Consider the following 27,906-nt stretch of genomic DNA (forward strand, 5'->3'; position numbering starts at 1 on the left):
TAATTAAAAAAAAATGAACTAGACAAGGAGAATTTCCATGGTGTGTGTGTGTGTCTATGTTTGTACACATATAGGTTATTTTATATAGAAATGGTAGCAAACTATACATACATACTGCTCCTTCCCTTCTGTTCCATTCCATTCATCTCTCTTTCCTTCCCTTCCCTTTCTGACGGATTCCTTCCTGATATCTTGTTCAATCTGAGTATGCTTTGCCTGACTTAAGTATATGTTTAGGAAATAGGGCCAAAGCATTATTAACATATCAATACACACAAAAATATAGTTAGGGTGAGAAAAATTGGAGGTTTTTTACCCACCCCGGGAGATATAGCTTTCAACTTTGAATTTTGAAATTGTAAATTTTGTTGTAGGATTGAGATCAAATCGAGAAATTAATTGAGAACAATCAACGTTACACCACGCAGGAGATAGCCGACATAGCTCAGAATATCCAAGTCAAGCACTGAAAATCATTCGCACCAGTTTGGTTGTATCCTTTTCTTCTCCCTTCCACTTTTTATTTTGAAAAATTCCAAACCTATACTAAAGTTGGAAAGAATGAACATTCATATACTCTTTACCTAGATTCACCATTTGTTAAAGTTGTGCTTCACTTGCTTTCTCTTTCTCTCTCTCTCTACTTAATCTTTTATTTTGCTGAACCATTTGACAGTAAATTGCAGACATCATGACACTTTACCCCTAAGTATTTTAGCTTGCACCTCCTAAGAACAAGGAAATTCCCTTTTCTAGCCATAAACCATTATCATACCAAAGAAATATCTAGTCAGCATTCAAATTTCCTAACAGTCTCAGAAAAAGTCTTTCATGGTTGTTTCTTTTTAATCCATGATTCAAACAAGGATCATGCCTCCCACTTAGTTCTCATGTCTCTAAATCCCCTTAATCTAGAACTATCTCCCTGCCTTTTTTTTTTTAAAGTGGTTTTCATAATGCTAACAGTTTCGAAGAATCCAGGACACCTGTGTTGTAGAGTGTCCCACACATGGAGTTGTCTGATTGTTTCCTCACTATAAGATTCAGGTTAAACATTTTAGAAAGAATACTACCTAGGGGATGCTGTTTCCCTCTCATTAAATCACATTCAGGAATGTATTGGGTTGGCCAAAAGGTTCGTTTGGTTTTTTCCATAAGATGGCTCCAGTAGCACTCAGTTTTTTGTTTTTCTTAAGATTTGTTATTTATTTATTTTTAAAATTTATTTTTGGCTGCATCGGGTCTTGGTTGTGGCACATGGCATGTTTGTTGAGGCATGCGGGATCTTTCATTGCAGCATGTGGGCTCTTTGCTGCGGCGCGTGGGCTTCTCTCTAGTTGTGGCATGTGGGTTTTTTTCTCTCTCTTTAGTTGTGGCACACGGGCTCCAAGATGCGTGGGCTCTGTAGTTGTAGCGTTCAGGCTCCAGAGCATGTGGGCTCTGTAGTTTGTGGCACGCAGGCTCTCCAGTTGAGGCGCACAAACTCAGTAGTTGTGACACGCAGGCTTAGTTGCCCTGCAGCATGTGGAATCTTAGTTCCCTGACCAGGGATCGAACCCACATTCCCTGCATTGGAAGGCGGATTCTTTACCACTGGACCACCAGGGAAGTCCCACTTAGTTGTCTTTAACTTCATTTGAAACAATTTTGTTAGATTGTATTGTGACAGCTGTCATATTTGCATGCATTAAAAAAAAGAAGACATCAAAATTGGTGAATTTTTGTGTAGCCATTTTAATATTGAAGATGGAAGGAGAAAAGCAACATTTTCAGCATATTATGCTTTCTTATTTCAAGGAAGGTAAAAACCAACTGAAACGCAAAAAAAAGTTTTGTGCAGCGTATGGAGAAGGTGCTATGACTGATCGAACATGTCAAAAGTGGTTTGTGAAGTTTTGTGCTGGAGATTTCTCACTGGATGATGCTCCACGGTTGGGTAGACCAGTTGAAGTTGATAGTGATCAAATTGAGACATTAATTGAGAACAATCAACGTTGTATTACGTGGGAGAGAGCTGACTTATTCAAATACCCAAATCAAGTGTTGAAAATCATTTGCATGAGCTTGGTTGTGTTCATCGCTTTGATGTTTGGGTTCCACATAAATTAAGCGAAAAAAACCTTCTTGACCACATTTCTGCGTGTGATTCTCCACTCCAATGTAATGAAAACGTTCTGTTTTTAAAGCAAATTGTGATGGGCAATAAAAAGTGGATACTGTACAATAATGTGGAATGGAAATGATCATGGGGCAAGCGAAATGAACCACCACCAACCACACCAAAGGCTGGTCTTCATCCAAAGAAGGTGATGTTGTGTATATGGTGGGATTGGAAGGGAGTCCTCTATTATGAGCTCCTTCCGGAAAACCAAACAATTAATTCTCACAAGTACTGCTCCCAATTAGACCAACTGAAAGCAGCATTCAACGAAAAGCCTCCAGAATCAGTCAACAGAAAATGCATAATCTTCCATCAGGATAATGCAAGACCACATGTTTCTTTGATGACAAGGCAGAAACTGTTACAGCTTGGCTGGCAAGTTCTGATTCATCAGACATATTCACCAGACAGTGCGCCTTCGGATTTCCATTTATTTAAGTCTTTACAAAATTCTCTTAATGGAAAAAAATTCAATTTCCTGGAAGACTGTGAAAGGCACCTGGGACAGTTCTTTGCTCAAAAAGATACAAAGTTTTGGGAAGATGCAATTATGAAGTTGCCTGAAAAATGTCAGAAGGTAGTGGAACAAAACGGTGAATATGTTGTTCAATAAAGTTACTGGTGAAAATGAAAAATGTGTCTTTTATTTTTACTTAAAAACCGAAGGCACTTTTTGGCTAACACAATAATATAAATTTGTCCTATTTTTTTATTAGTGGTGCTGACTTTGACCACTTGTTAAAGGTGGTATCTGTCAGATATACCCGTTTGAAGCACCCCCACTCTCCCCATGTAATGAATAAGTAATCTGTCAGGTGACACTTTGAGAACCGTGAATATCTTTTTTCCCAACAACTTTTCACCCAATGATTTCAGCATCTATGGACGATCTTTGCTGAATCAGTTATTACATTGGTGGTTGCAAAACAATGTTTTTCTTATTCTGTCATCCCTTTTACCTTATTAGAAGACATTTTTCTGGGAAGAGCAGCCCTTCCCACACTTTTTAAAGTGTCCTTACGGACTCATGGACTCTTTTTTTATTCTTTGGGTTATGATTCATTACTATCCTTTTCTTTTAACTAAACGTATTTTAAATTGAGGTACGATTTACACACAGTGAAATGTATAGATATTAAGTGTAAAATTAGATTCATTTTGACAAATGCCTATGCTTACATAGCTCCTGCCCTATCAAGATAGAGAACATATCCATTACCAGAAGAAGTTTCCTTTGGCCCCTTCCCAGTCAGCGCAGAACTGATTTCTTCATTCTTCTTTTTGATGTTTAAATTGTGCCAGACGTCGGCAATGAAAAAGCGCCATCTAGCTCGCTCTGTGTCTGTTCGTCGTGTCCCCCTTAATCTTTGAGCACTTTCTTGCTTTCTGGCGCAAGAAAGTGTTTTGTCTTATTACTACTTGTTATTGTTATTATTGTTTTTTAAGAGCTGAAAATATCCCATGGTATCGATACTAGTTTAATAATTTCTCCACTAGTGGATTTTGGATTGTTTCCTTTTTTATCCTGTTACAAAAACGCTGCAGCAAACATCTTGGAACACATATTCTTGCACCACTTTTGTGAATGTTTTTGTTGACTAGAGCTCTAGAAGTGATATTTCTAGGTCAAAGATACGCACATTTGAATTTTTGATTGATATTGCCAAATTCTTCCTTCCCTTCTTAAGCCGCGTTAGTTAAGTTTCCATTAACAGTGGTGGTTTCCTCGCTGTCTTACCAACATTGAAGTTTATGTGTCTCTGTGTATATGGTGGTGCAGAGTTTGAATTTGAACTTAACCTTGAGTAAGGCAAACATCCAAACCATAGATTCCCCTTTTTGCTTCGAAGCCCCATTTTGATTTGTATAGAAATGAAATCTCTCCTCAAAGGAGAGGTTTGACCCAAGGAGAAATTTTTGCCATTTTCTGTCATTCAGTGTCACATTCACCATTACAGCCAGCTTTTGCAGAGGATATCTTTATTGTTTTTATTCTGCATTAAATGAACATGGGAGATAGATGAAGAGACGGGGGTGTGTGATGGGGATGATGATATTGCCCCCAGGGCTTCTGGTCCTCTTGGACAGTCTTTGTAAAATTTGGTTCAGTTACAGCTCTGTATTTCTACCCTGAGGTAACTATTGGAATTGATTTTTGTTTTGCGATGAACCTTGATGATTCTGTGTTTGGGGTAGCAGGTTTTTCTTAGCGTACCTGTGTGTGTGTGTGTGTGTGAGAGAGAGAGCACTCTCTGACGTCAGATAGTAGAGACTTTGTGTTTTTGTTTTATTTTAAGTATTAAATTTAAAGGTGTTTACATTAGCCTAAACACCTTTGTGGATGACTTGTAACTTTTCTTTCTTTTTTCAGGTTGAGGAAGTTGTTTGAAAGCTGTTTAAAGTTAATGCCTCTTTGCAAAAGTTACCTATGTTGATTTCCCTTACAGGTATTTGAAGCTGTGATTTCATGGATCAATTACGAGAAAGAAACCCGTTTAGAGCACATGGCAAAGCTGATGGAACACGTCCGTCTCCCTCTCTTACCGAGGGATTACCTTGTCCAGGTGAGTGCTATGTGAAGAACCAAGCGCTTCCCTGCTCGCCCAGGCCTCCTAGGAGTAGCAGTGGGCAACCCCGGTTGTATGGAGTGGTGAGTTTCCTGGGTCCTTTCTGTGGAGTGAGGGCACCAACCCACTGGGTTCAGTGTGAGGCATGGTAGTGTAAGGTTTAAGAGCATAGGTTTGAGAATGAGACACTAAGGTTTAGTTCCTCCTCTTCTACTTCTCAGCTTTAAGCCTCAGTTTCTTTTTCTCTAGAAGGGAAATTATACTAGAGCCCAGCAGGGTTGTTGTGAGGACCAAAGGAGCTGTAAGGATGCGGTTCAGGTGTTAGCATGGAGCTGGGGACGACACATGTTCAACAGAAGTTATTAGCTGCTTTCGTTGTACAGAACTGAAGCAAGAAGGGTCATTTCCATCATGTTTCTATGTTCCCTTCTTGCCTTCGTGTTAGGCAACTTGGGGCCCAATTCAGGACTGTAAAAACCAGCTCTTCGCAAGTGCCTGGAATACATACTGCGTCTGCTTCCTCTAAAACATGGTGCCACATATTTTCTCATTTAATCCTTGTAACAGCCCTGTGAGCAGAGGTTAAAATCCCCTTTTTACAAATGTGGGCTTTGAGGCTTACGGAGGTTGGGATTTATCTGGAGTCACCAGCTAGTAAGTGGCAGGGTTAGGATTCAAATCCAAGTCTGTCTGGCTCTAGACCACCCACCTTCCCTAAGCAGGCGCCACCTTTAATACTTTCTCTTCTGTTTGTATATTTTACATGACTTAACTTTGTAGTGTCAGTGGCATTAGATGTTTTCCAGGCAGGCAGAGGATAAAACTTAAATAGACAAATAACAAGTGCCAAGGCAGTAGGCCAGCCCTCAGCCGTCCTCAAGAAGTCCCGGGGAGGAATGGCAGATGTGAAGCCGGGATAAGAGTAGGTTCAGCAGCCCAGCAGCTGAGCTCCGTCACTTCTTGACCGTAAGACACTGGGCGAATCCTCAGCCTTGCTAAGCCTCTGTCTTCTCATCTGGTGAAAATAGCCCCTGCCCTTATAGGGTCGTTTGGGGATAGAATGAGATAAACCGTGTAAAGCCTACAACCCTGTGCTCAGTGATGTCTCTATGGTCTTCACGACCACTGCTACCGTTGGTAGTAGCGGGAGAGAGTATCCTTACCAGCACTTATAAAGTCTTCATCTTGTGGTGCCGTTGATCACAGGCTTCAGGAGTCAGTGGAATGGTCTCTGAATCTCTGAACCTCAGCCCTCTTCTCAGGGGCCGGGGCGTATACTCTCAAGCCTTCATACATGCCCTGCGTTTTACACTTTGGATGGTACCACTGCCACCTGGTGGCCGCACATCCTTCGTGTAGGAGAGGCCCCCTCAGCAGAGGCACCGAACCCACCTGAGCTCCCCGTGTCAGAGCCAAACCTCCCACTATCCTGAGTGGGGCCTGACCACTGGTGAAGGCGGACACCTGGCCTCCAGCACAGTCTCACTTTCACAAGGAGGAAGGGCGGCTTGTGGACTTGGGTTCCGGAGAAAGCTAAAGGGGCTTTAGATACCCCTACGCACAACCTCCGTCAGGTACCCACAATGGAAATTTAATGAAGACTTTAGGAAATAGTTCCTGGGTTATTAGGGCAAGGTCAGGTTTAGATCTGGAGAAGGAGGAGCTCAGAGACAATGTGCATGAGAACTGTTGTGTGGGACTTCTTTTTTTTTTTTTTCAGAACACCTCTGGAAGGAGATGTTTCATTAACACTCATTTTCTCCAATAAAGATGTTAAAAAAACAACAACAAGCCCCTCCCCCCAAAAAACCATTCATTTGACCTTGAAACGTCAAACTAGTCTAACCACTGGGGATGGCTGATGGTAGAGGAGGAGGCTGAGAGGAAGGAAAGCTCTGGGAAGACCTGTACCAACACTGACTTCTGGAGGAGTTGTTTTGTTGTTTTCTTTTAATAGCTAACCTTTATTAGGCTTTTATTAAATATTTACAAATATTGTGCCAAGTGTATAACATGCCATATCTTATTTAAAAATTTGTCCTTGTGATAAAATATGTACAATATAAACTTCATCATGGTAACCATTTTAAGTGTACAGTTCAGTGGCATTAATTGCATTCACTGTGCTGTACAACCATCACCATACCCATTTCTAAAACTTTTTCATCATCCCAGATTGAAACTCTGTACCCATGAAGTACTAACTCTCTCAGGGAGCTTTTCATTCAAGCCGAATGAGTTCTTTGGGAGAAGTAGCTACTCATGCATCTTTCCTTCTTCCCGAGCTTTTAAAGAGATCCTCTCCCACCCTTTTTCATTTTTAACTGACCCCAAACGTTTATGATTTGTCCCTACCTGCCTCAATCCCTCAGTAGGAGGGAAAAAACCTTCCAAGAAAACGGAGTGTCCCTGGGGATAGTCTGTGGGGAAGGAGGTGTCCAGAGATAACAGAGGCGCCCTCACTGATCCTTCTTTTCCTGCCATCTCCAACACTACCCAGCAGGTGATGGCCCTGGCCGCATTCCCATTCCTAGTTACAGGTGGGGGACCCAGGAGCGGCTCAGCCAGGCCTGTGCATGACAGCTTGAGGACTGAGATAATTGAGGTGGGGAGGCCCTTCTCATTCTCTGACTGGACCTGAGGGCCTCTGGGTCAGAACCCTTGTCTTGTGCATCATTTTCTCCCCGGGGTCCAGCACTGAGCTGCCCAACCAGGAGACATTCAATCACTGTTAGCTGCTGAATGGAATTGACCTTGCCAACAGCTCCCAAACACTCCAGCAAAGAAGACATGAAGTAGCCTCTGAAGACCACACTACCCCTTACAGATATGCCACGTAGCAATCTGACCTGTGCCCAAGGGTGGAGATTTGAGAGTCAGAGTACCAGCATGGTTCATCCTTAGCTTTGCTTGTGAAATATTTAGGCCCACACTTGCTGAGCACCTGCTTAAGTCCTTGGCTCTAGAATAAGGCATGAAGAAGCACAGCCCCAGCTTAGATGCAGTCCAAGTGGAGGTCAGTTGGTGGGACTTTTGTGCAGGACATTCTTTCTGCTCTGATACCACTGCTTTGTTGGAGAGTGCCGCACTGGACACTTCTCCCTGAGGCTTGCACTGTAAGATAATGAATATGAATTCTTCTTCTTGAATATCACCTTATTATACCCAGTGCCTCCAAAGGTTGGCCGATGCATCCCACCGTTTTCCTCTTTCCCTCCCTCTCCTTCTCTCAAATATCTGTCCATTTGCCTTAAACATTATAATACATTCTAACCAGAAGGCATGTGGAAAGAAGCTTTAGGGACAATCAGTTGTCTTTGTTTTGCATAATCTTGTTAAGCCTATAAACAAACAAACAAACACAACCTATGAGGTTGTGGGGGACTTTAATATGCCCATCTTACATCTTACAGATGAGGAAACTGAGGATCAGAGGAGTTAAGTGGTAGAGCTGGGATTTGTATCCCTGCCTGCTTGATGCCAGAGCTTAATCACCTACTCCATTGTTCTCTTGAGATGCAGGAGGTGGGCACTAAGCTGTAACTCTGTGGACCTTTGTCTTAGGGTCTGAGATGGTGTGGTATGGAAACGAATGAGTGTGAGAGTACAGGAATGACTCAGCCCAGGGAGATGGCTTGGAAAATGGGGCCGAGTTCTGCACCAGGATCACCTATGGGTTATTACCTCTAGACAGTTGAAGAAGAAGCTTTGATAAAGAATAACAACACCTGTAAGGACTTCCTCATCGAGGCCATGAAATATCATCTTCTCCCTCTGGATCAGAGGCTCTTGATTAAAAACCCAAGGACGAAGCCCAGGACTCCAGTTAGCCTGCCCAAGGTAAGCCCCAGCCCAGTCACTGCCAAGAGTTGGAACTGTGATCTGGGAAAATGGCCTTGTACTCCTGTCTCCAAGTCTCTCCTCACCCATGGCTGCCCTGCATCTCAGTTGTATTTACCACCTAGGAGATGGAGTCTGCTGGTTCCTCGTGAATCTGCTGGTACCTCTCTCTTCCAGGGTCTTCCTTTCCTAAGGGTTTCAAGGTAACCTTCACTGTCACCAGGAAGGATTGTGAATAACTCAGGTCTCTTTCTTCTTCCCTTCCTGTTTTACACCATGGTTTGGGCTCTGTTTCTTTTGGAAGCAGAGGAGTAGCTGGGTGGGTCTTGACGTAGTGGTGGCCACAGCAGTCCTCTTTCTAGGCCATTCTTAGAGTCAGAACAGTCCTAGTCTGGTTTCTCCCCTCATCACAGAGCCATAAAGGACAATTAGGGCTGCCAGAGGAGAAAGGGGCCCTTAAGGAGTCCTACAGGTAAGGAAGTGGGGGAAAGATGAGGGAAATGAGAGCGTGTGAGGGGGCAGGCAGGGGGAGGGAAGGGGGAGGGGGCACGTAGGAGGGGACACCATGATGGAAGGTCTGTGCTGGGTACTGGCTCTCTGGTTCCCTGCAAGTCCCCTCCCCTCCGTGGTCCTCAGGTTCCTCACATGTAGAATGAAGGTTGCTGCACTAGATGGTCTCTCAAGGCCTTTCTACCTTGGCATTCGAGTCGTCTTTCTAGGATCCTAACATGAAGTCTAGGGGGAGGTCCCAGCCAACCCAGGAGGAAGGGTAGAGGAGAGGAATGAGTCGTGTTGGCTCATCCACTACAATTAGGCAGCACCCAGGGATTCCTTGCCTTGTCCTTCTCTTCCTCTTTGCGGTTGGCTGCCTTACTCCTCACCTGCTGCCTCCAGGAACGGTTTCACGGGGCTAGAGAAGCGTGTTGTCCAGGACCAGATATTTGGATTTTCCGAGGTTTGCTTCTCTCCACTCTGCTCTGTGACCCCAGATCATGGAGAACATAGTGGTTGCAATGTGAACAAAGGTTACAAATGTCCCAGATAATAATATAAGCAGCTGACATTTATTGAGTACTTACTGTGTGCCAAGCAGTGAGCTGAAGATATCGTATAGAAAGTAGAGGCAGTTATCCTAGTTCAGGAAGGAGGAAACTGAGGATCAGAGAGATTAACTGACTTGCCCAAAGTAAACACAGCTAATGTGGTGGAACCAGGGTTTTTTTGGTTTTGTTTTAATAAATTTATTTATTTATTTTTGGCTGCATTGTGTCTTCATTGCTGCACGTGGGCTTTCTCTAGTTGCGGTGAGCGGGGGCTACTCTGTTGTGGTGCGTGAGCTTCTCATTGCGGTGACTTCTCTGGTTGCAGAGCACGGGCTCTAGGTGCATGTGCTTCAGTAGTTGTGGCACGCGGGCTCAGTAGTTGTGGCGCATGGGCTTAGTTGCTCCGCGGCATGTGGGATCTTCCCAGACCAGGGCTCGAACCCCTGTCCCCGACATTGGCAGGCGGATTCTTACCTGCTGTGCTACCAGGGAAGCCCCCTGGAATCAGGTTTTGAATTGAGTCTTTCTCCCGCTCCAAACCTGTTCTTGAACCCTTCCCATCCTGTACCTGCTCCACCTTTGTAAACCTGATTTTTACCTACCTGTCTGCCTCCTGTTGCACAGTGCCAGCTAGGAGGGGCAGCCACAGGGCATGGGTCTCAGCCTTAGGACCATTTGCCTTATTGCATGTTGATGCGTTTTGTTTTGTTGGAACATTGCATCAAACTTCTTCATCTTTTTCAAAATGAAAATAACTTAGCTTTCTTTGATTATAGAAATGTATGCTCATTGTAGATTATTAAAAGGATTTCAAAATAAAGTAAAAGTCACCTGAAATCCTTCCACCCAGGGACAGTCACTGCTATCATTTTGATGAATTTTCTTCCAGACATATCTCTGTGCACTTATTCACAAATAGGTCAAACTGTACACTTTTAGATAAATGGACTCTTGCTACACAGATTGAAATCTTTTTCTCTTACTCAACCAGATGCTACAGACTGCATTCAATGTTATCACTATGGGTAAAAACAGCATTTAAATTGTAATAGGTGCATGGCATTTAATTATATTTATGTGCTATTATTTATGTAACTGTCATCTATTGATGGGCCTTGCAATAATTTCCATTTTTTAAAATATCTAAACATATATGTGTCAAATATCCTTTAAAAGATGGCATCTTGTTTTGGTTTGCATTTCTTTAATTGTGAGTAAGATTAATCTTGGTTTCAAAGGATTATTGGCATTTGTATATTTGGGAGGTGTGGAAATTCCCTGTTCATGTCCTTTGCCCATTTTTCTGTTAGACTGTATTTTTTTAATTAATGGTTTTTACATGCTCTTTTTAAAGAGTTTAGGCCCTTGTATGTGTTTTACATATTTTTTTCTTAGTTTGTAGTTTGTCTGTAAACTTGTTTGTAACATTTTGAATCCCGAAAAATAATAAGTAGTCAAATTAATCTATCTTCTGCTTTATAGCTTAGGTTTTGCTTAGAAATGTTTTCCCTGCTCTGAGATTTTAAAAAAAAATACTCTGTGTTTTCTTCAAGTACTTTTATGATTTCTGTTTTATGTTTGAATCTTTGATGCACTTAGAATTTGTTTTGGTGTAAAGAGTGAGGGTAGGAATTCAGGTTTATTTGTATTGCAGATCATGAGGCTGTTGCCTCAAAGTTATCTTATTAAATAATCTCTCTCTCCCATGGACTTGAATATCACCCTCATTATGATCTAAATTTCTACCAGCTTTGTGTCTGGAGAATATTGATTCTAAGGTACACTGTTGTTTTGTGTGCAGGCGGTTTTTTTATATCCCGGGTTTTCAGCTGGCCTTATTGCTTGTCTGTGACTTTTCTCTTTGAAAACTGAGGTTCTCATCCTATCTAATATCAGGTTAATGACGTCTTTTCCTGGGGAGTGTATTCTGGAGCTAAGGAAATGGTGCAGAGCTGGCCCATTTTCTTTGTGTGGTGACCCTACCCAGTGGCCTCTCCTTTTCTAGGCTCCATGTCTGGCTTTTACAGCACACACCCATGAAAAGACAGTTTTGAAAATCAAAGCCAAGTTTGTATCTGAGCCTGGACTAAGCATGCTTGAGACAACCCTCCCCCCACCCCCCACTCCCCACCTCTGCAACATACCTCGTGTCCCTTCCCAGATATTGATTCTATAATTGAGAAGAGTCCACCCCCTGTTTCAGGAGGCCAAAGTTGTCCCCCTGTCGCCTCTACTCCTTAGGAACCATTTATTTTCCAAATGAAAATGTTTAGGTTTCTGAGCACATGGCCTTCTGCAGGCGACTGGCACCATGACTTCCTTTGAATCTGTTGAAGGAATTTAAAAAAAGGCGTTGCTGCTCTTTGCCTCATTGTTCCCCCAGCTTTAATCCTTAAATGATTTAAGGTTATATTGTCCATGCTGCTTCTCAGCCTCTACTCCTGTCACCATTGTGTGGGCACTTGAATTAACAAGATCTCCACTGTGGGTTTGAGGAGTGGGGTGTGCTGAGGGGAGCTGTCACTTTGAGGATTATGGACTGTGCCTTATCTCTTTAAATCATGATAATAATAGGTCAGTGCTAGTCATAACCCTACTTTACAGAGTTTAATCAGAGAGGTTAAGTAACTTGCCCAGTAATACAGCTAGTAAGTGCAGAGCTGGGGTTTGAACAAGGTCTGTTCCACTCCAAAGTCTTGTACCAAACTGCCTTCAGGGACAGGTTTTCACGTTTTGGTGGCAGATAAAAAAAGATTCTTTTCTTTCTCTTCCTTTTCTTTTCTCTTTTCTTTCTTGTCACTTCCCTCTCCCTATTTTTCCTTCCTTCCTCCCTCCCTCCCTCCCTTCCTTCTCTTCATCTTTCTTTTTTTTCTTTCGCATCAAAATATTCTTTAATTAAAGCTCTATCATATCTCATTCATCTCATTGAGATGCATTTCTAATACATTTACATCTTTTTTTTTAAGTTAGTACTTTATATTTCTAGAGCAGTTTTAGATTCATAGCAAAATTGAGGGGGGGGGGGTCTTCCCTGGTGGTCCAGTGGTTAAGACTCTATGCTCCCAGTGCAGGGAGCCTGGGTTCAATCCCTGGTCAGGGACTAAGATCCTGCATGCTGCAACTAAAGATCTCCTGTGCCACAATGAAGATCCTGCATGCAGCAACAAAGATCCTGTGGGCTGCAACTAAGATGTGGCACAGCCAAATAAATAAATAATTTTTTTTTTTTTTCTGGTACACGGGCCTCTCACTGTTGTGGCCTCTCCCGTTGTGGAGCACAGGCTCCGGACGCGCAGGCTCAGCGGCCATGGCTCACGGGCCTAGCCACTCCGCAGCATGTGGGATCTTCCCGGACTGGGGCACGAACCTGTGTCCCCTGCGTCGGCAGGTGGACTCTCAACCACTGCGCCACCAGGGAAGCCCCAATAACTATTTTTTTAAAAATTGAGGGGAAGGTACAGAGATTCCCCATATACCTTCTGCCCCCACACATGCGTAGCTTTCCTCATTATCAACATCCCATATTTTTTAAAATTCCTATTTATTGAGGTACAATAATTTATTCACGGTAAAATTTGCTCTTTTTAAAAAGGGATGCAGTTTGATGAATTTTGACAAATGCACGCAGTCATATATCCACCATCCTCATCAAAATATAGAATATTTTAATCACTCCAAAAATTTCCCTTGTGCTGCTTTGTAGTCAAGCGCCTTCTCCCACCCCCAGCTCCTGACAGCTACTGATCTGATTTCTGTCCTTACAGTCTTCTCTTTTCTAGAATGTCATAAATGTATTGTAATTATGCCATATGTAGCCTTTTGATCTTGCCTTATTTCTCTTTGCATCATGTTTTTGAGATTCATCCATGTTGTTGCATGTATTAAGAGTTAATTCCTTTATATTGCTAAGGAATATTCCATTGTATGGATGGACTGTAATTTGTTTATCCATTTACTGGCTGATGGACATTTGGGTGTTCAGTTTTTGGCTATTACAAATAAAGCTGCTTTGAACATTCACTTACAGATTTTTGTGTGGACAAGTATTTTAATTTCTCTTGGGTAAATACTTTAAATTCTCTTGGGAGTAGGATTGTTGGGCCGAATGGTAACAATAAGTTTAACTTTTTAAGAAATTGCTAAACTGTCTTTCAAGATGACTGTGCCATTGTGCTTTCCCATCAGCAACGTATGAGAGTTCTTGTTACTCAACTGTCTCACCACTCCTTGTATTATCTATTTAAAAAAAAATTTGGCCATTCTAGTAGGTATGTGGTCGTATCTCACTGTGGTTTTAATGTGCATTTCTCTAATGATTAATGATGTTGAGCATCTTTTCATGTGCTTATTTGCCATTTGTTTGTCTTCTTTGGTGAAGTCTTTGTTCAAATCTTTCCCCATTTAAAAAATTATTTTCTACTTATTGAGTTGTAAGAGTTCTTTATAGGTCTGGCCAACTCAAAGTCTTTGCTTTTGACCATCACATGATACTAACCCCACAAAGATGATAGTAGCAGGTCTAATTGCTGAGCACGTGCCAAGCGCTGAGCTGAGTGATTTACATTTATTATCTAATAAGATTTTCAAAATTGTCATTATCCCCCTTTTACACATGGGGAAGTTGGATCTCGCCGTGTATTAGTTTCTGCATTTCAGATACCCTAACCTTGGTGGCTTGACACAGCAAACGTTTGTTATCTTAGTTTCTGTGGGCAGGGATCCTGGAAAGGCTTAGCGGGGTCATCCTGGCCCAGGGCCTCTCGTGGCGTTGTAGTTGAGCTGCTGGTTGGGACTGCAGTCACCCCCAGGCTTGTTTGGGGAGGATCTGATTCTAAGCTTACGCTTGTGGTTGCTTGTAGGTATCAGTTCCCCACCCCACAGGCCTCTCCATAAGCTGCTCGGGTGTCCTCATGACATGGCAGCTGGCTTCCCCAGAGTGAGTGATTCTACAGCAAAAGAATGAGAGAGCACGCCCATGACAGAAGCTGTAGTCTTTAAATGACCTTCTCTCAAAGTGATGTCCCATCACATCTGCTGTATTTTATTTCCTGGGTGCGAGTCAGCAAGTCTACCCCCCACACTCAAGGGAGGGGGTGGTGATTAAGTTCCATGTCTTGAGTGGAGGAATATCAAAGAATTTGCGACGTATCTGGAAGCACAGCTAGTAAATAGCTAAGCTGAGATTTAAGTCCAGGGTGACTGACTTCAGACACCTTGCCTCCACATTTCACAAAAGCATTTTAGCTGAGTACTGGGTAGAAAGAAACCTGATTCCTACCCTCTGAGGACTTTTAAGAAGTCCCTCTGAGAAAGTAAGGTAGAAATATACAAGTGACCAAATAAAAGGAGGAAGAAGAGACGTTGAGAGACAATGGGGCTACTTGGAGGAGTGGCCACAGGAATTCCAAGGGCCAGCTGGCTTGTGCTTTCATGAATTCAGTCCAAGTTGGCTTTCTGACAGAGCTGACTTTGAGAAACAAAGGGGTGGAGAGAGATTTGCACATTGTTCTCAGCAATTCTCAGCAGAGAACCTGTTTGCCAGCCAAACCTCCTCCCTGAAAGAAACAAGATTCTGCCTTGAGATAGCTGCAGAGGCTAAGAAGGGTGTTTTTTTCTTGTGCCATATATGCATTGATCATACTGACATATTCAAGCCAGAACAGCTAATAGCATCATCTGGGCTCCCACACGTTCACCACCCAGCACTTTCCCTGAGGCTGGGTTGCCATGGACAACCAGGGGCTGACTCCCAGCCACTCACGATACTCCTGCATTACCTTGTGCTGCAGATGGCAGCAGAGAAATGAGGTTCCGGGAAGATGCAAATAAACCCTTTGGAGATGTACTGAATCTGGCACTTTTCACTGTCATTTCAATGCAGTTGACATCTTTATTCAACTCTTTAAAATGACACCAAAAAGCCATTAAGCCATTTGGGCTGGAAGTGGGTGGCTTCCTCCTGAGTTGGTCTGTCCTGCCTTCAGAAGACAGTGTTGGAAACAAGGCTGTTGGCAGGGTGGGTAGGATGACTTCTCACCTGGGCCAGGCCCACGGATGGACACTGCTCCTCCCGCATCTCGGTCCTTTAAATGGACCCAGGCAAGACCCTGGGAAACACCCTGGGGTCCTGAAAACCCCCCGTCATTATCCCTGGAATTACTGGCGCTCACTTTCCTGTTCACAGATCATAAGCGTCCTTTTCTACCATTTGTTGGGAATCTGTTTTAGCAGCTGCTTTAAATGGTAGTAATGGTGCTGGTGTTGATCTAATAATAGAAGTTAACATTTAGTGTGTGCTGTTTACCGAACGCTGTGCTAAATGCTTTATATCATTTAAGCCTCCTGACACCCATGGGAGAAACATCCTATTATCCTGATATTTTAGGTGATGGAAGCGAGCTTGGCAAGGTTAAGTGCCTGCCCAGATTCATACAGCTAGTTAGTGACGGGGCTGGTATTTGAGCGCAGGTGTGTCTGACTCCAAAGTCCGTTTCCCACTCCTGCTCTCCTCCGTGGGTCTTGCTCCCGCGCTGCTGCTTCTTCATCTCTCGTGGTCCGTGCACCTTGGCTGTCAGTCCTTGCCTGGAGCACCTGTTGCTCAGAACCTGCTGGGACAAGTCTTCTGCCTCGACCTCGACATGCTCCTTCGGATGAATTTTTGGTGTTAGCCCTGCGGCCCCACGCACCAGGGTAAGAGAGACTCTTGCTTCCTGCCCTGGCCCGAGGGACCGACTGGCTGGGCCTGCCTTCTGCCCAGTTCACCGGTCATGGAAGAGAGTTTGGACACACACTCTACTCTTGCCTGATGAACAAGGTGTGCAGAGCCTGGGTCATTCCACTCCCCTGAGTGCAGAGTCTAATGACTTAGGGTTAGGGTCCTGATGCACAAATGGGCTGGAAAGCTCTGCGCTGTTCACTTCCTGCCCTCCCCCTGGCTAGTCTCTGCTACCTGATGGCTTTCAGACACAGAGCAGTTGTCATGTTGTGAGGAGGGACCAACATGCCTGCACTGACACAGTCACGCTGGTGGAGTTCAGACTCATCCAAGTGAAAGAAACAGTGTTAAATGTTTTTTTTTAAAATCATCTTGTTATGCTGGGAGTGAAATTTCCTTCCCAAGGACTCAGGTAGTCTTTACATGGTCTCACTAATGTCCCTAAAGTAAATGGCCATTTGACTTTCTAAAATGAGTGTTTTTCTTGGGAGTGGTCCAGTAGCCATGTCCCGCACAGTCGAGTCTGGCTCACCAGTGTTGTGTCACCCAGAACTCTCCACTCACCAAGAGGTCTGCAGCCTTTAACACAGTGATGACTGAGACTTGGGGTCAGGACGCTGGGTGCCCTGCAGGGCTCCCAAGTACATTGCTGTCCTTGAGTGTGATGAGGTTATGTTTGGTCTAGCATAATTGTTAGCCTGGAACTAGTTCTTTAGTATTTTATGATTCCCATATGACCACCGGTAGTTCTTACTCAGAGTTACCTTGAAGGATAAATGTTAAACATAGTGATCATTTAATAAGCTGATTTGACTCAGTAATTTCTATTTAAGACATTACACATCTTTAGTAAAGTGGGACTTAGGGGTGTCAGGGGAAGAAAGAAATATGCCTATTGAAGTCTTTGGGCCTGAGTTTTTCTGGAAATGTCAAATGTGGGCTTGCAAGAAAGAATGGTTCAAGTCTCTTCTTGCCCTGACAAGAAGAGACTTGAGTATCTGGAGGTTTACAGTTTCAGAGATGTAATACATGTAGACTTTGGGGAATACTCGTTTTTGTCTAATTGGTTGCTAAAATCAGGTATCTATGGAAACAACCATCTGTTAGTAGTCAAGATAGGAAATGTATTCTTTTTATGCTGTACAGTTACACAGTGATGACCGTAGTGCTCCTTGTATGATGGCTTTTTGTAAGACCTGCCATGGAAATTGGACTTCTCATGTCTACGAGAGAAGGAGAAAGTACACCTACTCCTCCCTCTGCCTTGAGTTACCTCTACATTTTCAGAAACCAATGGTCCTACCCCCACGAAACCTCATAGTTGCTCTTCCCAGATTATTGTACAAGTTTGGAATTTTAGAAGTCGTCTCTCACCAGTGGTTTTATAAGCTCAAAGGCAAGTTTATTTTGAAAACCTTGTTCTGTATCTTTTTTGTCTTTCTATGCAGGTTTTACTTTAACATTAAATTTTTTGCATTTCTATAATATCGCTTCTGTGTTACTATGAAAATTCTCAGAGATGAGTGCTGGATTTTCTCCAGTATGAATGTACCTCCCTACCCTGGCGGAAGATGGTTTCTGGGACATGGTTAAGTCCCCTGAAGCTTTGCCTTTTTTGTTTATAGAAGAGGTCTTGATAGCTTATGCAAAGAATAAACAGCCTTCTGGTGGTTGAGTCAAAAGATGGGAAAAGCTCTCTTTCTCTTTTTGTTTGTTTTCCTCAAATTCTGTCCCCAGAATTGTAATCTGGTGTCTAACATGTTTTAACCCAAGAAAGAGACATTCTAGCTTGTGTGTTTTTTTTTTATTTAACTGTGTATTTTTTTTTAATTAAAAAAAATTATTTAATTTATTTGTTTTTGGCTGTGTTGGGTCTTTGTTGCTGCGTGCGGGCTTTCTCTAGTTGCAGCGAGTGGGGGCCACTTTTCGTTGAGGTGTGCAGACTTCTCATTGCGGTGGCTTCTCTTGTTGCGGAGCACGGGCTCTAGGCACGTGGGCTTCAGTAGTTGTGGCACGTGGGTTCAGTAGTTGTGGCTCATGGGCTCTAGAGCGCAGGCTCAGTGGTTGTGGCGCACGGGCTTAGTTGCTTCACGGCATGTGGGATCTTCCTGGACCAGGGCTTGAACCCGAGTCCCCTGCGTTGGCAGGCAGATTTTTAACCACTGTGTCACCAGGGAAGCCCTGTAACTATGTATTTTTTCATTTAACTCTTTGCATGTGGTCTTTACTATTCATTTATTCTTTATTCCAAATAAATATTTGAGTCATCACTTTTACCTGGTACCCTAGGGCCCTAGGGTTATCTTGGTGATTGAGGCAGGTACATTTTTCTGCGCTGGCAGGGCTCACTGTCTAGAAGGGAGACAAGGTTACTGGACAGTTACAGCACAACGTGGGGCACTTTTAGTGGGAGAACCCAGGGCATATGTGTTCTCAGAGAAGGACCTGTAACTCAGCTTTGGAGGTCAGAGAGGTCCTCTTGGAGGAAGTGACGTGTAAACTGAGACCTGAAAGATAAGCAGTTGTTGGGGGGGATCAGATGGGGGAAGAGTGTTTCAAGGAGAGGGTGTTGGGTACTTGATGTCACTGCAGAAAGAAAACTAAAAACTAGTTTTATTCCCAGTTAGCCCCAAAATCAGATTTCAAAGAAAATCCTTGTAATGGTTTGACTTCATTTCAACTTTACCAACTCAAAACCAGAAAGACAGTACAAGTTCTAGGTATGTTTTTGAATGCGGGTCATTCAGCCCTGGAGGAATAAGTTGGGCATTGTCTGAAGTTTGCCAAGAGGCTGTGTTCATTAACATCCCCCTTGAACTGTTCATGGATGCCTATCTAAGCAAAGAATTACAGATGGGAAGGAATATAGAATTCTGCATCTCTCTGAAAAGGGCTGCTCTTGACACAGGGCAGTGGACCTTCTGAGCAGAGGAAAGTCAAATGCAGAACATTTATTTATGGAGGCACCAACAGCTCTAAGTCTGGACTATGTGTCCTGGGTTCCTTTGGCATGTTCCAGAAGTCAGAACGGAATTCTGAGTTTTTGAACATTGGTCACTTACATTCGGTCACAGAAGCGCTATAGACTAACTCTGATGACCAGTGACCACCCACATGGGCAGTAGGTGAGCCTGAATCTAGAATCTTGGGTCACAAATAATTGATCTTGAGCAATGATTGTCAGCCCTATACCTGTCTCCCTATATGGTGGATAATGTTCAGCTGCACTCACAGATTTTGATGATCACTTTTCTCCCCAGAAATGCTTTGCAGGGAAGCAGAGATCACTGTGATAATTATAACGGCAGAAATGCTTGATGGTACATCATCAGGAAATCTCTATGTTTGTGGGTTAAAACAGGGGTTGTCGAAGTATGACTCTTGGAAATGCAGCATCAGCATCAACTGGGAACTTGTTAGAAATGCATATTTTCAGTCCCGCTTCAGACCTACTGAATCAGAAACTCTGTGGGGTAGGGCCCAGCAATTTGTGTCCTCAAGGGGATTCTGATGCACATTGAAGTTTGAGAACCATTGTGGTAAATAAGACAAGCCACAGATAATGAGAAGATCCTGTGACTTATGTTGATTGTCTGCCTGTGACTTTATCCCTTTCTCTCCACTTAAGAAGGCAATTTGGAATGAGTGAGTGAGAGTGAAATCATTGTGGCGACAGCCATGAATTTGTAGACTTACTGACATATGTAAACTATTGTTAACTTTGGTGCTTTAATTGTTATTTATTAATAACACATGACAAAAGTCACAGCAATGGGGATACCACAGTGAACTGCTGAAGTTCTGTTGCTGCAGGCAGAACAGTGGCTTTCATTGTTTTTTAAAATACTACATCCTACGCTAAGAAATATGTTTAAATTGCTCTCTAGGAGATACATACATGTGTGTATAACCAGAACAAATATTTCATGAAATAATATCCGTACTATATTTTCTGTGCTGTTCTATTAAAAAGTATGCTGGTTGAAACCCGTTAAATTGATCTAGTGACCCACCAATGAAATGTGACCTGCAGTTTGAAAAACACGGTGTAGTGAGCTGTCCTGGCATAGACCCCGTCTCTGGAGCAGGAGAGAGGTGGGGCTGCATTCACTCCTGTGTTAGGTGCACTTGGCTCTCAGTCTCTCTTCTGCTGCGCTTAGCTGTGTGACCTTGGGCAATTTACCTATGTTCTCTGAGCTTTACTTTCCTGACCTGTCAATGTGGACGATAATATCTAACTTGCAGAGTTGTGGTGACAAACAAATGACAACATACTTCACAAGATGACAGGCAGTGGTAGCTACTACCTTACTTGTGGAAATAACACGATAGCACTGTGTTTTCAGAACATCATCAGTTACATGCATTTTTGTGGTGACCACCACAAAGCGGTGTTTTACAAATTTTTTCCCATACTGCAGTGAATAAGTGCTCCCTATAATCTATGCATTCAGAAATATTTTTGAATAAATTTTATCTTAAAATGCATCCAAATTCTGTACTCTATTCCAAAATATATGCATATTTTGATATATATATGGGAATATTTTATTTTGATTTAAAATTTAGTCCCCTTGCCCCCAATGCTTAAGGACACTCAGATTGCAGAAGATGCCCCAAGTGGCTATACCCCCAACACAGCCCTGAGCAGGGGCACTTGGGAAGCGTAGACTTTATGGTTGTGTTTCTGTGGGAAGATGCTCGTTAGACTTTTCTTGAATGTTCAGACCTGTTGGTGATTAGGGGCAGCACCTTCACGTACGTAGCTCTGTAAACTGGCATCTCAGATCATCCACGGACCCTGGGCAGTGAGCATGTGGACGTAACAGGGATTGATGACCCATGAATCTGGATGTTGGGGAGACCCAGCTAATGTCCACTTGTCTTTCTGGAGGTCATGATCGTGGTTGGCGGCCAGGCACCCAAGGCCATCCGCAGTGTGGAGTGCTATGATTTTGAGGAGGACCGGTGGGATCAGATTGCTGAGCTCCCCTCCAGGAGATGCAGAGCAGGTGAGCCGCACTGCCTCCCGGTGTGCAGGCTGCCTTTCCACTCCGCCCCACCCCTGCCGCCACCGCAGGTCTCTACTGGGTGCCACAGTCCTGCTCCTTGTTTCCAAAAGCATCTGTGCATTCCACACTCCCTTCCTTTCCCTTCCCCACCTGCACAGTTTCTAGCTGCACCTTCTGGGGTCAGCTCTCATGTGCTTAGGGACTTCAGGCTAATCCAAGTACTTGCTTGAATCAAACAAGACTAGAAATGCAAATGTGAGAAGAAATCCAGAGAGTCCCAAATATCTAAAGTTGGAGATCACCTTCTGTGGTGAATTATTTACATGCCTGCCTCGTTCCCCCATTGTCACTCATTAACGTGAGTCATCAGCTGTCTGAGATGACCTTGATGCCTTGGTTTCCTGTGCCTCAGGTGTGGTGTTCATGGCTGGCCACGTGTACGCTGTGGGCGGGTTCAATGGTTCACTGCGTGTGCGGACAGTGGACGTGTACGACGGGGTGAAGGACCAGTGGACGTCCATCGCCAGCATGCAGGAGCGCCGGAGCACGCTGGGAGCAGCTGTGCTCAACGACCTGCTCTACGCCGTCGGGGGCTTTGATGGCAGTACTGGTAGGTCCCGGACTCAGTCCCCATCCAGCCTAGGACACACCTTCCATGCAACCCTGGTTTGGTCAGCCATTTCTTGGGCCAACCGCTGGTCCCTCTGTAGCTACTGCCCCGAGAACATACCCATCCTTCCTCCTCTCCCAGCTTGCGTGTCAGAGGCACACCTTCCTACACACAGAATATGTAACTGCCCACGTGCTGTCATTTCTAGGGCTCTAGGAAGGACCCCACCCTCAGAAGAGGCCCTTTTCTCCTTTCCAGTGTCTGTTAACCCATTTATTCTGGAGATGAGGCTTAGAGCAAGCTCAGCTGGATGGTGTCTCAGAACTGTGGTCTGAACCCTCCTCTGCACAGATGAGGGAGCTAAGGTTCAGCTATGTGAAGAGACGTGGCTTAGGTCACACAGTCTTTGCCCATTGCCCTTTCTACTGCCCCACCAAAGCTGTGCAAGGTTGTGCCACTGCAGAAGCGTCCCCTTGCTCCTGGCTTTCATCTAGCTCCAAAATAAGCATTAGAAACTACTAGTGGACATGGACTTGGAGAGATTATCTCCAGGTGGATGTCTCTGTTGACAGCAACTCTGTTAAACTAAAGTGATATCTTTTGGCCCCCAGTGACATGAAAAACAATATCTTTTACCTCCCTGAAATTTCATTTGTGTCTTCACCAATTGGTAACCTTTTTCAGCCTTCTCTTTGCCTGTTTCATTAATGCCAAGATCTGTAGCCCCTCCAGAGGCTGCTTCTAGTGAGTGGGAACTGGGAATAAAGAGAACAAAGGATAGTGGGGCATTGTTTCTTTTAGGCATTGCTTTTGGCTGCCAGTAGAAAACCTGATTAAACTGTGGCTTAAACAAATGAGAGCTTTTGCTTTGTTCATGAAACAAGAAATTCAGAGGTTGGCAGTTGCCACCTTCGTCCAGTTGCTCAAGGATACTGGGGCCAAGTTCCTGAAGAGTCTTTTGGACTTATCCTCATAGTCACAAGGTGGCTGTTACATCCAGCCAACACATTTGTGTTCCAGATAGCAAGAAGCAGGAAGGGGGTGGGGGCTTATCAGAAAAGCAAAGGCTCTTTCAGAGATCCTGCTTAGATTGCATTGACTTGGTCACCCACAGCTCCAAGGGATTCTGGAAAGGTAAGTTTTCAGACTTCCAGCCTCTAAAATAGAGGAAGACAAGGGAAAAGAGGGATAGAATAGGTGTTCAGCGAGGCAACCTCAGGTATTTATTCCATTCTGTCGGTTTTATGGTTTACGTTATACCCCTGGGCCTCTCACAGCCCACCCTCTAGGTCAGGTCTTAGGGGTCCCCTCAGGCAGACACAGTGCAGCTGTGTTTAGGGAGGTGCCACGGGCTGCCCAGTGAGGTAGAGGTAGTGCTGAGTCATACACCCAGGTTTCCAGCCCCCAGGTCTGCACTGTTCCCCCATCCTCACTGTTCGCACAGCAGGGTGAGGCTTGGCGCCATAGAAACCTCATGAGTCTCTTGTCTCCCAGGCCTGGCGTCAGTGGAAGCCTATAGCTACAAGACCAACGAGTGGTTCTTCGTGGCCCCAATGAACACACGGCGGAGCAGTGTGGGTGTGGGTGTCGTAGAGGGTAAGGAGCGGCAGTGGGTGGTGGCCTGTTCCTGCCCTGGCCCCTGGGCCTTCTCCTGGTGTCCTGACTCTATTCCTCCCGTTACTGCTGAGTCTGGTACTAGTATCCTGATGAGCGGATGAGAAGAATTGAGACTCAGAAAGGTGAAGCTACTGGCCCAAGGCTAGAAAGTGGGTGAGCTGGGTTGGGGGGCGTGGGAGGAGCCTAGAGGGGAGATGCTGGCCTGTTGCTTTGGCCACTTGTCTCTATTACGAGTTGGAGAATCCAGAGTCAAGATATAACCCAGGAGTATAATGTGGAGGGGGTGAGAGTCAATTGTTTGTTTAATTTTGTCCTCATGTTCACATGTTAAGCATTATTAACAGAGCCCCGAGTGAGGTGGGCACCTTTCCCCAGTTCTGATTAGTCACTACAGGACAGGTTGGTGGGTCCTGCTCTAGTCAGGAAAGGTGTGTGCGGTGAGACAGGAGTGAATGGTGAGGTCTGGGGCCTGTTTAGAAAGTGCACTGTAGTTTTTAAACGGTTTTCATCTCCAATTTCTCATTTTGTTCCTAAAACTCTCCTGAAGGAGATGGGCAGGACTTAGATTTTCTCTGTTCTCCAGAAAGGGAAACTGGTCCCAGAGGGGTAATCAATGTGCCCTGTGCTAGTAAATAGCACAGCCACTCCTTGAACCCAGGTCTTCTAACTCCCAACTCAGACCATTAGCAAATGCTAATGGAGAGACATTTTTGAAATATGTATGAATTCAACGTATTAAAGCATAGAGTATTATTTGGACTAAAATGCTATACTTTGCAGGACAACACTGATTCATTAGCCTGTCCTGAAGTGGGAATTTTGCTGGAAATCTGTGCATTCACACATGTGTACAGGCATTTTCTATGTCACGTGCACACACAACACATATACATGCTTCGGGGAGAGTGTAATGTGCGGTGAGTTAGACATTAATATAAGGATTCTTTTCTCTCGCTGCATTTCTTGGTCCATACCAGTATTATGTAGTTTAAATTTTAATTTAAAAGTATATTGTTCTAACATACTGAATGAGTCATCTTAGTGAGTGCAAGGATTTTTGTCCTCCTACCGAGATAAAATTGTTTCTTGCAATCTCATCCTCCCGTTGGAACAGAAGTTGATTTGTCTGCCAAATGCAAGTGCTTTGTCTAGCCACCTTCCCATTTCCCCCCTTTTTCCTTAGCCAGGAATATCAAACAATAGAGTTGGGGTTAAAAATAGCGTATCCCTGAAAGGAGAAATACTGAGTGGGTATTTTTTCAGCTGACGCAGAGTTGGAATGGTTGATGGGGGTTAGGGGAGATACCTTCCTGGTACTCATCTGAAATACTCCCCTTGACAGAGCCTTCTGCGAGCATGTTCTGTGTGGCAGAAGTGCTGTGTGGTAGCACGCCCTGTTGACCCGGAGGACAGACTGGGGATTTATTGATCTTGTCCAACCTGAATCTGAAGCTCTTTCGGCTGAGAGTCACCCTGGGGCAGCAGAGTCCAATGGACAGCTTTGGTGAGAATGTCCAGGGAGGGTCTTAAGTGGAGGCTCCTTCCCCGTGGCCCTGAAGATACAGCTCCCCACGCTGTCTGCACAGAACCTGCCTCCCTCTCATCGTCTCCTTACCATGGCTACATAGCCTAAATAACACTGGGGAAAAAAGAAAGAAAATCAGGATCATCTGCTACTGACTGCCTTGAAGAATCTCTACGTAGGAAGAGGGACAGTGAGGCTGGGAGATTAGGCAGAAGCTCCCTGCAGAGTGGAGGTCGTGTGTTACAGAGACTGGGGTTGCCCTCAGGAGCTTCTCTTCTCCACGCCCCAGGCCTGTCTCCTCCCTAGTGATGGACAGCTGGCTGGGCAGGTGGTTACCTCTGAGCCAGACACACCACGAGAGTAGCCTGGGTCCTGGGGGAGCTCTGAGTCAGGACTTTGCCCTCCGGCTTAGGCAAGGGCAGAGTCAGGAGGAGGTGTCCTTTTCTTCTAGAAGGGCTGGTTGAGAGGGCTGTGGGGGCAGAACACAAACCCAGGCTCAATGATAGAAGAAGGAATAATTTTACATCTGATGCAGCAAACGTCCTGATGGTACAACATAGTTCTGAGCCTGAGAATCTCTTTCTGACTTAAAATGATTGTAGATTTTTCACATACTTGGTTGTACTCTTGGTACCTCTCCATTAAGAAAGCACATAGTGACCAAAAAAATCTTTTGATTGAGTAACCCTGTTAAGTAGCTTTGCATCTGGTGGTGTTTATTTAGTCTGTAGCTAGTGTTTAAGATCCTTATTATAATTCCAGGGTCCCCCATAGGACTGAGACCCCAGGTGAGGTAGGACACCCACACCCAACACACACACACACACACACACACACACACACACACACACACACACACACACACACACACACACACACACACACACACACACACACCACACACACGAGACCTTCCCACTGTATTCTAAGACTACATGTTAAACCCAAATGTTTGAATCTCTCTCTGAGATCATTCAAATACCAATTTCCTTCCCCCTTGCCCAACCTCACCACCATCCTCAGAACAAACTGTTGCTCTTTGATAGCCGTTTATGGTATTTTATTTTTAAAATAGGTGATGGTGCTTCAGGGGTCTTGTGCATGGCTCAGAGATTGCAAGGGGGTCTGCAGATAAATTCCAGCCAACCCATCCCACAGTGCACACAGAGCACTCCATTCACACGTTGCACCTGCCCGGGTTGTGGACAGACTACAAAACATGGAGGAGACAATGTTTGGGTTCTTGTTGGAGAATATTTTTCCTTATTTGTTCTGTCTGCTATTGTGAGCCTTTACCCAGAAAGTTTGCCTGCCTGGCTGCACCTGGGGCCAAGCTTTCCATCTCTCCGGTGCCTTGTTCTGGAGAAGATCTAATGAGTTCACTAGGAAGAATATGTTGAGCCCCAGTGACAGCAGGCCATCGCTTTGCGCTGGCTGTTTGGGGTGTGCTTTTTGAGAAAGAGGTTCAGTCAGTACTGCTTTGAGGAGGAACTCAGGGCTTAAGAGGAAGTAGGAGACAGAGTCGTGAAGCATGCTTACCCTGGTTGGGGAGGGAGTCGTGGTCTTCCTGGGGGAGGGGGTCCTGAACCCTGATGGAGGTGAGGGTGCCCCAGTGGGTTACAAGTGGAGTTTCCGCCACGCTCCAGTTCTATGCGAGTCTGAAGCACCACCCTCAGCCACTTTGTCTGTTCCAGGGAAGCTATATGCCGTTGGGGGTTATGATGGGGCTTCCCGCCAGTGCCTGAGCACCGTGGAGCAGTACAACCCAGCGACCAATGAGTGGACATACGTGGCAGACATGAGCACTCGTCGCAGCGGCGCAGGTACGGTGTGGGGGTGGGGGGGCAAGGTCAGGGGGCAGGCTGTGTCTGATCTCACAGGTGGGTCTGGAGGCCAAGAGCTTAACATTCTACCTTATTTTCCCTCCCTCTTCTCTCCTTTCAGTGTATATAATCCCACTTGCACCTTTGCAGCTGACACAAGCACTTAGGAGTTAACCCTTCTCAGGGGGATCCTTTTGGTAGAGAACAGATGAGATCATATTCCCTTCATCGTCATCTCTTCCGTTTCTTTGGAGGTGTCTGCATCTCTTGAAAAGTGAAGCTTGCTATGTGCCAGGTGCTGTCCTAATAAGCACTTTCTTTGCCTCATTTTATTTAATCCTCTTCACAGCCCTGCAGGGTAGACACGACATAACTCCACTTAACAGATTTAGAAAGTAAGTCAACCAGGGGTTGAGTCATTAGCCCAAGGTCATATCATTAGTCACTGGCAAAGCTGGGATTCCTACTCAGGTTTGTTGCATTTTGAAGTTAGATTTTTTGGACCCCAGATTATCAGAGTCTCATTCTCATGAAGTAGTGTGACAAGCATGGCTGTCCCACTCTTCCTTGGAAAAGCTAAACTTGCCTGTCTCTGTCTTGGGGGCTGAAAGCCAAGCTATTAGTGTTAATATCTGGAGATAAACTTATGTCTCCCCCCAACTTTTCTTCACTTCAGCCCCCTCCCCCGCATGGGAGGAGAATAAATCCCCACATGGGGCCCACTTCTGCCTCCTGTGGGAAGGCCAGGAGCTGTGTGGTCCTTTGGGATTTTCCAGGAAGTGGAGCAACAGCCCCTTCTTCCCTGCTTTGTCTGCCCCATCATCTAGGGGCCCAGAGGAAAGGGTCTGGGAGGGCAGAGGGAGGCGCTGGAGGCCGGGCATTGGCTCTCTGCTCCTGGTTCCTGTGGGAGTGGTGACTGATGACCAACCTGGCTGGCAGGAAGGCCATGTGACTTCTGGGAAGGGAAGCCACAACTGGGAGCTTTTCCCCACC

The 27,906-nt window shown here is 44.7% G+C and overlaps 1 protein-coding gene across 1 annotated transcript in view; it reads left to right on the forward strand.

Moving 5' to 3' along the window:
* Positions 1-27,906, forward strand: part of KLHL3 (kelch like family member 3) — a gene marked incomplete at its 3' end in the record, with an annotated part of 108,180 nt that overhangs the window by 70,556 nt on the left and 9,718 nt on the right. The window contains exons 7-12 of the mRNA XM_082834970.1: positions 4,609-4,725; positions 8,419-8,568; positions 21,221-21,338; positions 21,751-21,948; positions 23,443-23,544; positions 26,785-26,913. Of these exons, the coding sequence (XP_082691096.1) occupies positions 4,609-4,725; positions 8,419-8,568; positions 21,221-21,338; positions 21,751-21,948; positions 23,443-23,544; positions 26,785-26,913 (814 nt within the window). The remainder of the gene's footprint in view (positions 1-4,608; positions 4,726-8,418; positions 8,569-21,220; positions 21,339-21,750; positions 21,949-23,442; positions 23,545-26,784; positions 26,914-27,906) is intronic.

This window comes from Leucopleurus acutus (genome assembly GCF_964270905.1).
Source record: "Leucopleurus acutus genome assembly, chromosome: 3".
NCBI lineage: Eukaryota > Metazoa > Chordata > Mammalia > Artiodactyla > Delphinidae > Leucopleurus > Leucopleurus acutus.